Source organism: Asterias rubens, chromosome 20 (genome assembly GCF_902459465.1).
Source record: "Asterias rubens chromosome 20, eAstRub1.3, whole genome shotgun sequence".
Taxonomy (NCBI): Eukaryota; Metazoa; Echinodermata; class Asteroidea; order Forcipulatida; family Asteriidae; genus Asterias; species Asterias rubens.
Genome location: NC_047081.1, coordinates 2,381,786 through 2,393,395, shown reverse-complemented (window position 1 = coordinate 2,393,395; position 11,610 = coordinate 2,381,786). Strand labels below are relative to the sequence as shown.

General features: G+C 38.6%; 1 protein-coding gene across 1 annotated transcript; it reads left to right on the top strand.

Moving 5' to 3' along the window:
- Positions 1-711: 711 nt before the first annotated feature.
- On the top strand, positions 712-8,327 carry LOC117303864 (sperm-tail PG-rich repeat-containing protein 2-like). The gene is made up of 11 exons (XM_033788257.1): positions 712-879; positions 1,520-1,672; positions 1,924-2,195; positions 2,788-2,952; positions 3,409-3,645; positions 4,057-4,170; positions 5,143-5,302; positions 5,798-6,054; positions 6,621-6,804; positions 7,425-7,540; positions 8,050-8,327. Exons 2-11 carry the CDS (start codon positions 1,561-1,563, stop codon positions 8,182-8,184), a joined length of 1,752 nt encoding a protein of 583 aa, XP_033644148.1. The 5' UTR covers positions 712-879; positions 1,520-1,560; the 3' UTR covers positions 8,185-8,327.
- The last annotated feature ends 3,283 nt before the right edge of the window (positions 8,328-11,610 follow it).

The window sequence follows — 11,610 nt, the reverse complement described above, 5'->3', positions numbered from 1 at the left end:
TCATGTTCTTTTCAGAGCCAACACATACTCAAAAGAGATAATTCACATGGGGAAGGTTCACATGGGGAGGGGATGGGGTTGGGGGGAGGGGTAAGAATGCGCTTTCCCGCACATACGAAGAGCAGTGTGGGCCCGCCCAAAAAGATAATACAACCAATTTATCACAGAGTTGCATTTGTGGCAGTTGAAAATGTTGAAATAACTAATAATCAATAAATAATAATGTTGTGACATTGGTCTTGAAAGTATCAACAACTAAAGGATTTAAATAGATGTTAAATTTTGCATGTTTTGAATAATCGTTCGCACATGTGGGACATGACATCATCAGTGATAGCGCCACCATACGGCAGCAACATACTTCGAGGTTGGTATAAACAGAAAATAGTCGTCGGTTGAAATTTTAGATATTGTTTTTACCGTACAGTTGGGTACAATTCAGTTGACCATAATATATGATTTATTCTAAATTTAATTTCTGGTTAAACTAAATCATCATACAAACCTGTTCATAAATCATGTTGTTTAGAATTGATTTGTTTCCTTTGATAATAAAAGGGAAACAAATCCAACACTATCTACACGTTGATAAAGTTTCTGTTTACTGCCTTAGCAACAACCGGAACACAGCCCATCAACACGCTGTACATTAACAATGTAACGAGAAACTGTGTACAAAACGTGCATTGTGTATGTGGCCGCCATTGCACACACACAATTTGCACACAACGACGGTCAAAATTCACGAAAGACCCACCGAAACGAACACGTTCTAACGATCTTTAGATAGCAACCACATAATAGCTGCTTGGAGTAACAGGTGTGATATATCACCGAAGTTTTTGCGAAGGAAAGGTGCTTTATTTGTGTTTTTTAAACGTAAGTAAAAACTAAAGTTTACTTTTATTTTTATCATGTTTATCGTGTTATGTTTATGATGGAAGTTCGACGGTCCGTCACTCTTCAGTTCAGCCGCACACAGCAGACTGGCACTGGCAGAAGCAATGGAGCCCCAGCCCCACTTACTACTGTGTCATGTGTGGCCAAGGATGGATATTTATAAATTTGTAGGTCATGCGTGCATTGAATTGAACTTCCTGAAATGTGGATGTTCTATAATAAAAATAAAAATTGACTGCTCATCTTTTTGTCATGATTGTTTGAATTTGATAAACTTTTCAATTTTGTTCTTGACAAAATAAGACTTACAAAATAATTGCTATTATATGTTTAATTACTACTAATTATTATGAATAATTGTGAGTAAACGTCGAGTGACGAGTCATTTGTTAAATGAAGTATAAACTTCGGCAGTGTTTATAAACATGGAGGAAGAAATTCGACAGTGTTTTTTATGTTGAATAGCTGGTATCCCCCTTTTTTTTTTCTTTTTTTAAGTCATGATGATGTTCATGGAGGTGATAAAGTTTTTGGATTTTCATATCCATACTTACATTTAAAAAAAGTAATGGAATTGGAAAATTAACCAAATAGTTTGGCTTGATTTTTTTCCCCACAGACTCCTTTCATTCAACTTTTTGTGGATTGACACAATTCAAGATGTATGATCGAGCTCCAAGAGCCCTGACAAAGGGCCAGGAGTCGACAGCTCCATCAGTGGGTCCAGGAAGCTACGAACCTCCCCCAACATCAATGCTAAAAGCCAAAGCTGGTAAGAAAGATGCTGTGTAAATGAGAAATGTGTGATCACAGTCCCGAATTCTAAGATTTCTTCCAAACTTAATGTCTCTTTATTTTGGTTTTGGATATTATATTCTTAATGATAATGATGTGGGAGGAAAACCCCAGAGAATTATTCCAGGGAAAACCCATGCAGTCAGGTAGGGCTTAAAAACCCAATCCACAAAACCCAATCCTGGTTGGACTCAACCTGACCGACTTTTTCTTTGTTTCTGTCAACAGATGGATATGCACCGTTTTCATCCATGACTTCACGGGAGACGTTCCTGGTTGTCCAGGACAGTGTTATTGCTGCACCAGGACCTGGTCAGTACGACCACATGAGCGACATGCGTATTACGGGTGGTCATTCACTGGCAAATAAATCTCGTCGCTTCGAGCCGCCACAATCCAAGACACCTGGACCGGGAACATATAATTTATCCAAGAGAGGAGACTGGATTAAGAAGACTGGGACGCCTCAGGAAAGAGATTCTTCCCCAAAATCAGGCATGGTAAGAGATTCACGGAGGCAAATGTAGGCGATTGCTTCTGTGCCCCTTGGTCATTGCCTTGGTGCTCTTGAAATGCTCCAGAAGAATTGAACAATTTCCACGAAGGGTGCCCTTTACCAAGGAGAAAATGCCTTGGTGCCCCTGCCCTTTCAAAACAAAGCATTCTGGATTTACCATGAGAAACATCAGCAAAAGTAGGACTCAAATTTGGGGTGAAAATCCACAAGACCACAGGACTTGTTGCTCAAGATGTTTACTGGACCAGTAATGTTTTTTGCAACACCAGAATAAAAATGATACAACTTTTCTGCACACAGTTTGTCACGCAATTCACTGTTTTTATTTGAACCAGCACTTAATATGTAACATTGTGAAAGATTTTTCAATTTTGTTGGAAAAATCAGCACAAACAAGGCTGAAATGTAAAGTTCCTTGAGGATCCAATAATTTGATCAATAATTCAGACTATTGTAATAATTATTTAAAGTTTAGAGAAACAAGAAACAAAATCTAGTAAAGTTCACTTACTTTAACTTAACGCTAAACAGATAGATTTCCTTCCTCACTTATGTTTTTATTTTCAATCCCGCAGTTGATGACTAGTAAGATTCGATATTCACGTAAACCTCAGGCCCCATCGATACCTACGCCAGGCCAAGCTTATGGATACGAAGAACATGAAGATGGAACGTTAAAAAAGCAAGAAGCACCCAACAAAGATGAAACGAGGGGACCTGCATACTATGCACCTGCACATGTAAGAACTTACAATTATTCCTTATTTTTAGGACATAATCAAAGCAATTTATGGCATCAATTTTGTATAAGTTTTTGATCATAAAGCGTACACCTTAAACTGTTTACAATCAATACTACCAATTGATCGAATTTTTCAATTGACTAAATTTGTGTAATAATCAAGAAAATGTTGACGCACCTTTGGCGTCCGCAACTGACTTACATTTAGTGCTATATAAAAAGCCAGATTCTTATTATAAGGCCCTAATGACTTTGAGAAAGACACGAGAAAAGTTTAACTGTGTGCGGCCATTTCTTCTTGCCTTATATTTTATACCACATGTCAGGTTTGGTTGGTAATTTAATTTTTGATAGTTACTTACTTATTGTGTTCTAGAAAATGACTAATAAAAATTAAGAATTTTGTATTGAAGTAGTCGTTCAAAAACTTATTTGACTTTTATTTCCTTAACAGCAAGACACGAAAACCACCACCAAGTACAAAGGAGTTCACTTTGGCTCCCTGTCTTCCAAGAGGATGGACTTTGATGGGAAAGCCGGCCCAGGTCCAGGGGAGTACGACCCTTACAGTCAAACAGATAAGGGTGTGGAGCTCCTCAACATGGCTGGGGCATCCAGAGACACATCCAGGGCCTTTGAGTCCAAGCTGCCGAGGTACCATGAGATTGTCGTCTACCAAGAGGAAAAGAAGGTATGATTAGAAAGTTCCTGAAATCAGCCGCACTGTATCCACCTTATCTTAAAGAACTTCACCGGCTGCCAGGTTGGGAGAGAGTAACCTTTAAGATCTCGATTCATGTGTTTATCAAGGCACTGGACACCATTGGTACTAAGTCAAAGATCAGTATTCTAACTTGGTGTATCCCAACATTTCCAAAACAAAACAAATCTCTGAAAGTTTTTTTCTCAATTGGGCTTGAAAGTTGCAAGAGAATATTGAAAGAGAAAACTTCAGGTCTGAAGTCTTTTAATATTTTAGTGAGAAATTACCTCTTTTTTCAAAAAACTATAATACCTCAGAGGGAGTTCATTCAGCGATCTGAGAATTGTTTATTATTATCACAACAATAACAATGATTTTGTTTTGGAATTTTTTTATCAGGCTGTACCAGGACCAGGCAAATATGAAATCAACAGCCAGTTTGATAAGAGGCCCCAAGCTGTTAACACTGAGGGTATGGAAGTCGACCATCCCCCCTTCATGTCACAATCAAAGGTAAATATGAACAGACATTCAAATTTGTTGTTTTTTTAAAAGTAATCATTGAAATTCTCGTTTTTATACAAAAACTATGAGATGAGGTTGAGAGGACAAGCATTGTCTCTGGTTTAGTTGAATATAATTCCTACTGTACAGTTTTAAGGCAGGTGTACGTACAGTTGTAAGACAGTGCCAAGTTTGAATGTATTGTCAATTAGAATTACACATATCACGTTCATGGAAACATTGTGTTAGAAGTACACACTTTTGGGGATTAGGTTGGTTCAGTGGTCTCTTTCCCTGCCTTTCAACCTCTGTGGACCCCAGTTCGAAACCCACCTCAGACCGACGCCTTACATGTGGATTGGGTGTTCAGTCCCTACCTGATTGCATGGGTTTCCTCCGACGTCTAAAACTGGTTTTCCACCGACATCTAAAACTAAGCATTTCTTCTTGTTTCCTATGCATCCTTGAGGATCTTGCAGAGTACAATGGTATTGCTAGAACGTGTATCCAGTTCTGGTTGAAACAAAATATCTAGTTTGTGTGGACACGATAAGAAGAATTCATCCTGTTAACTTATTGTAATAATAATAATAACCTGTTTTGATATAGCGCTTTTCACACCCGGAGAGCATCCCAAAGCGCTTCACATTATTACCCCTGGTCACTGGGCCTTAAACCACTCCTTAAACCATCTCGCTACTCGGCTAAATCAATCACAAGAACCACCTCTGCCCTCACAGGTACCCATTTACCCCCTGGGTGGAGAGAAGCAAATATAATTAAGTGTCTTGCTCAGAGACACAAGTGTCACGACCGGGATTCGAACCTACACTCTGATGAACAGAAGCATCAGAGCTTGAGTTCGTTGCTCTTATCCGCTCGGCCACGACACCCCACACTGTTTGTACTGTTTGAGGTGTAACACAACCAAAAGTTCTATAAAGATTTTAATGGTTAATTTACAAAACTTTTTTATTGCAGCGATTTGTGGAGGGGAAGAACTGTGCACCAGCACCTGGTACATACAACGACCCAAGACACGCCCTAGAAGCCTTGAAGAAGATCAGAGGGTTGAAGAGGAGTCCATTTGGTCAGACAGCTGTACGGTTCATCCCACAACCTCACATCCAGAAAACACCAGGTATAAACAAAAAAATAGAAATAATAACCTGTCTTTTTGTTATCCTTGCACTGATGTGTTGTATTAGACAGAGCCCCATCGCGGTTTGCCCCTGTGTTCCTGGTTTGATCGTGTAAACCATGACTGATTGCTGCATTACAATAAACAGTTTTTTTTACTGCTTTGAAAAGAAACAATGCCCCCAACACGTTAGAAGGAGTACACAATTTTCCTTCATGTGATATATATCTTGCCGGCTCGTATCGCTAGTATTGATGGTATATAGAAAGACATCAACTTCTTGTTACAAACTTTCCCATTGTTTAGCACTTGTGTGTTTTACCACAAATCTGGTAGTTATAGGTTAATCACTGGTGTAAAGGAACTGCCTATTTCTGTTGCATTAACATTTCCCTAAAAATGTGTGTCTGAAAGTAATTTTGTGTGCCGTCTCTGTGTATTAGTCTGAATGAGAAACATGACTGAAGTAATAAATGTAAATCAATCTTTTTCTAGGACCTGGATCCTACAGTTTTACCGGTCTTGCCAACGACAGTTTGAGGAAAGCCTACATTGAGAGTACAAGGCGTGGCGCTTTCGGTTCAACCTCCGTCCGTATCAAACCCATCACTAAGAAAGAGGAAACAGCCCAGCCCGGCCCCGCCCATTACCAGGTCAAGAGTCGACCAACGTACAGTAGATACTCCCAGAACGTCACCGCCAACTTTGCCTCACAGACTGAGAGACTTCATTCACCACCTCCAATCATTAAGGTAAAATAAGAATTCAGTTACTCACTCAAGATTTACATGTTTATAACAGGTGCACTTTCAGAGTTAAAACTATCACAAATTGCTCAAACAAGTCTAGTATCACATAGAGACCACAGAGGACAATCCCTCTGTTGCCCTGGTCTTGGCCTTGGTGTCCCTCTAAAAGTTTCCCGTACTTGTTTTCAAAAAAAGTTTCCCTTGCAAAGTGAAAATTACTGTGCCCTCTTGATAATTGTCACTTCAAAAGTTTCCCATGTTTCCCATCAACTTTCAGTTTTTCCAATGGAAGTGCACTTTGCAAAATGAAAATGGCCTTACCCTCTTTATACATTGTCCCTTCAAAAGTTTCTTATAAAATGCCAGAAAATGGCCTTGCACTCTCAAAGATTGTCCCTTCAAAAGTTTCCTATAAATTTTGAGACTTTCCAATGGAAGTTCCCAATCCTAAATGATCGTCCTTTCAAAAGTCTTTTCCCATAGACTTTCAGATTTTCCAATTGACACTCCTTTTTAAAATGAAAATGTCCCGCACTCTTGATTTAATAAAGTATTTTTGCGGCCAACAGGAGAATCCACCACCAGGTAGCTATGAGGTGAGCATGTCGCACGATACCAGTCAAGGGAAGAAGCTCCCGGCAGCTCCTAGGACCGAGGTCGGCAAGAGGAAGAAGGGCTCCTTCCTCTCCTCCTCGACACGCTTTGCTCCGCCAAGAGATATTTTCTTGGAGAAACCTGAAATTAACAATCCAGGTAAGGAGAATGCTTGAGTTATTTTATTCAGATAGCTCAATGGGAGACTTGTGAGACGCTGGCGGCAGACGACATAATGGTATTTTTTTGCGGCTTTGAGCGTGCGCGCACATGCTCAAAGGTCTGAGCATGCGCACTTCTGGAGAGAACTGTTAAAATAGACCTTTCAAAAGTCTCCCATTGGAGAAGCGCCGGCACGTTATCTCAGATGTTGCAAGTTCACATCCCGCTTTAGGAAAGATAACCTTGTCCAAGCCCATATTAATTAATTTATATCCAGTCAGTTTCCCTTTTGACACACACTATTGATTTCCACAGCTAACATGGAGTGCGTGCGCAGCATACACAGACGACAACTTGGCACAGGCCAAGTTTGAGCAGCGATCATTCGTCAACCACTGGTCAATGTTTCATGGTTACCTATGCATGCAATACATCCTAGGTTCCAGGAAAAACACCCAGTGGTCGACAATAGTCAACTATTTATATCATAGTCCCACGCTCGACCTTGCTCTCATCATTTACTGTGTTCTATTGTGATCTTGATTCAAATTACCGCCGTAAAACACTATTGTTGGAAGTTAAATCTTAAATGTTATCTCTCTATTTTTGTCCGATAGGTCCAGGTACTTATAACCCAGATGGCAAGGAAGATCCCAAGACTGGATTGATGGTGACAAGAGACAGGCGCTTCAAGGACAAGAAGAATGAAAACCCAGGACCGGGGGCGTATGAGGTACGTGTCACTTCTTGGAATTTTGAATATTCATTCTGGAGGACTCCTTAAACTTCAAGTTATATTTGAAGTTTAGTTGATTTATAAATCTTCTTTGCTGAATAGAATTTTCTGTGGGTCGATGCAAAACAAAAACTAAGAAAAATTTGAACTTGATGCAACTCAAACAGCCAACTTAGAGGCAACCAACTGCGGTGTATGGCTCAATGACCACACGGTAGCACAAGATTATGTGAACATTTGAAATGTGAATGTCTTTTCTTCATGGATTTCCTGGAACAAGCTGTAAAAATTGCCTACCATGACAACCCTACGACATCATTATTGAACCAGTTTTGCCAAGTTCCCTGTGTGCACTCACAATCGTAAATCCCAATTCTCATTGAAGTAAGAGGGGCCAGTCTATGAAACCCTACAACCTCATTCCAGTGCAGTCTAGTCTATTATTTTATTATTTCCCAAAGTTTACTTTTTCTAAACAAGTATTTTATTTTGTCTTTTTTCAATAGTTGAGTCCGTTACTCCAAGACACTGTGTTGAAAGGAACCTTCAATGCTACCCTCAACAATCCAGTCGCACCCCACGCAGAGATCACAAGAACCAACAGCGTCATGCAGAAACAAGCTTTTGTTCTTGGTGTTTAACTCAATGAAGCACCTCCAATCTAAACCTACTTTTATCATGTCCGGTACAATCGTGTTTCAGATTCTTATCCCTTAAAGGCACTGGACACTATTGGTAATTGTCAAAGACCAGTACTCTCACTTGGTGTATCTCAACATATACATAAAGCAACAAGCCTGTGAAATTTTTGACTCAAGTTGCAAGCAAATTATGAAAGAAAAAACACCCTTGTTGTACAAAATAGTGTGCTTTCAGATAGGAATAAAAGGCTTCTGGCAAGAAGTCTATGATTATTTAGTGAGAAATTACCAAAAAATATGTTACTTCAGAGGGAGTCGTTTTTCACAATGTTTTATACTACCAACAGCTCTCAGTTGCTCGTTATCAAGTAAGGTTTTATGCTCATACATTATATATTTCGAGTAATTAAGAAAACGTGTACAGTGCCTTTAAGCAGAGGAATCTAATTATTAATTTATTTTATTTATTTTATTTTTCGGGGGGGGGGTGGTTCAAAGAAATAATTTTGGAAGCTTAATATTTTACTAGGAAAAAGGGTTTACACACTGCTATTCAAGTATGCATAGTTTAATTGTTGGTGATCTCTCTTTTTGTTTTTGGGGGGGGGGAGGGTAGGGGTTTGGCAAAGGAATTCTGACCATGGCCCAATTTCATAGAGCTGCTAAAGCAGAATGTATTGCTTACACACTTTCTGCTAAGCAGAGATGAGCAGGATACCAGGCTGTAATTGGCCTAGGGGGGCTGTTTTTAAGCATCAACAATTATGGCTGCTAGACCCACAACAAAATGTTACTAAATTAATAGTCATGAAGTCCTAAATAATTTTTAGGTTGTAAATAATAAATTGTGTATTATTGATATATTTTATTGCCTTGTTTCTTTAGAAACAATTTTATGCAAAGCTGTACATTGTGTATACATGTAATAGTAAATCCGTCCATTCTGAAGCCGTTTATGCATTATTTGTTATCATTCTTAACTACAATTATGTAAATAGTGGCAGGAAATTAAGTGTAAATAAGGCAAAACAATGTGAAAAAATAAATACCTTTTTGGTATATAAAAGAAAAGACAATTGTTGGTCTGTTTATAATTATGTGTTTCATATTGAGCGAAGTTGCTTAAATTAATTAAAACATTTGTTTACTTTTAAATTTTTTAAGGATTGGATAACATACTCGGGTATAGCAATAAGTTTGAATATTTTGTTTCATTTTGTGTGAAAAAAAACCCCATTAAGATGGGCATATCAAAGGATCGTTGAAAGTGTGGGCGGGGCTCTCCCTTCCATTTTTTGTTTATAAATGTTGTCTTGAAGTTCGCCACCGTAGCTCCAATGCTTCTGTTTTTTAAAAGCGGTGGTGCTGTTTCAAACGCTGACACATCTGAAGCCTGTTGGAGAGTAACTTCTTTTAATAGGTCCCTCCCCCTTTTTCTAACCAACATCTTGCCCACGTAAAAGGGTAGGAGATGATTCACTTGCTCCTTTCTAGTTTAAAACTCCAGCACCTAAACAAATAACCAATTTTAATCCTCTAATTGCATGTATGAACTCGTCAACTAAAAAGTGCTTTATCGATTTTTTTTTTAAATCATAAAAAATGAAAAATAAAAGACGGGTGAATCAAAGACATTTTTAATCTTTAAAGTGCCTGCATGTTTCAATCTAAGGAATAGTTCTCCCGCAATGTGTATTAAATAAGATTTTGTAAGAAAGGAGTCTAACGATTTGGAATGTACTTCAGCGCAGGTGGTGTAGGGTACCGAAATCCCAGAGGACTTTTATTTTCTTCCTCAAAAACATTAGAAGACGAAATCTACAACGCGCGAGTAAAAAAAAGTACAGTGGCCTAACCTTTGTTATCCTTTATTTGTGATTGTATGTACTGTTATTTGGGGATTTTGAGTGGAACCATGCTAGCTGCCAGGCTAGCTCACCGGCAGCTAGCAGACGACACTGTGTAGCATTTTGCACGCGCTTTGTTTGCAATCCATTGCAATTATTGCAGACACGTCCCGCTGTTTAATTTCCAGCTGGTCAAATAACTGCACTCGAGGAATCTTTAAATGATGTTCGATTTTCATATTTACCTGAACTTTGTCCAATAATACAAAGTGATCTCCACACACGGGAGAACACGACCGATGGCTGTTTTATATCAAGTGTACCGCTTGCATAAAATAGCCGTCAACTTCTACGTCAGCGCGAATGACTGACACGGAGAACTTCCCACAATACATAGGTAAAAACAGGTGGGAAATATAAACAGTAACTATTCAATGAACAGAACATTTTCACGGACGACATTTGAAATGTGGACAACTCGTCTTCAATTGTGGTCGAACTTTTACCTCCTCGTTTTACTTTCAAGAATGATGAGTGAAACGGTACAACAGCCTGGCATTGAATGCATTGCTGTGAGTGGACAATAAAGCAGACATTTTGTGGGTCCTTTTGAGCTGTGAAATCGCTGGAATTTTGGTGAAAGGGTAAGCAATGTGTTGTACATTATTTCTGAGTTTCGAAACTTTCATTTACGCTGCATAAACCAATGTATGGGCACACAGCTATACAGTCCAGACACATGCCATTATCACGGACAATGCAAGTTAAATCTTAGAACCTGCCTACGTGTGATTATTACAATAGTTTGGCATCATTGGAAGTTATGGCAATTTTGATATGTTTTAGAATGTAAATGTGTCCTATAATTAAAAAACATGACCACAAAACATTTTGTTCATGCAAACAGACGTTGGCAAAACGCTGGTGCTGTCGGTGTCAATACTTCCCGGCATCCCGTTTAATCAAAATTTTATGTATATAAATCTCGTTCACAGACCCAAAAATAATATCACTGACATTCTGACAGCTATACATTTTTGTTGTAAAGAGGGTAACAATGACATAAATTTCATCAGATGAATATTCTTCGTAGAAGGAATTTGGTACAATACCAAGAATGTTCAGTGAAGTTCATGAGCGAATTGGATGACACTTTATAGTTTACACGAAAACACTGTTGTTATGTTATACTCATGCTGTCTTTTTTGCGAAGACTTCGTGTTTGACCCCTTTATCATCCGAATGAACTGTATGCTTTTATCAATCCATTTAATTAATTAAGTCACCGTATGTCACAACAAAGAGCTTCATTACAGCTGAGACAGTGAGAAAGAAAAGTTTGTTGTAAATCGTATACAATCAGCTGTGCACAAAATTAAAAACCACACCACTAGAAAAACAGTATAGCGCCCTCAGTTGATATTATTTTGAACACACGCTTTATCAATTTAGGCGCATGAGCCAAATTGAGTTTTCGTCAATGATGTAAAACATTATGATGTAAACATTTGGTGAAATCATGAGTATAATTTTGCAATTGGAGTAATGGAGACGAGGGAACCGAAATAGCTTCCAATAT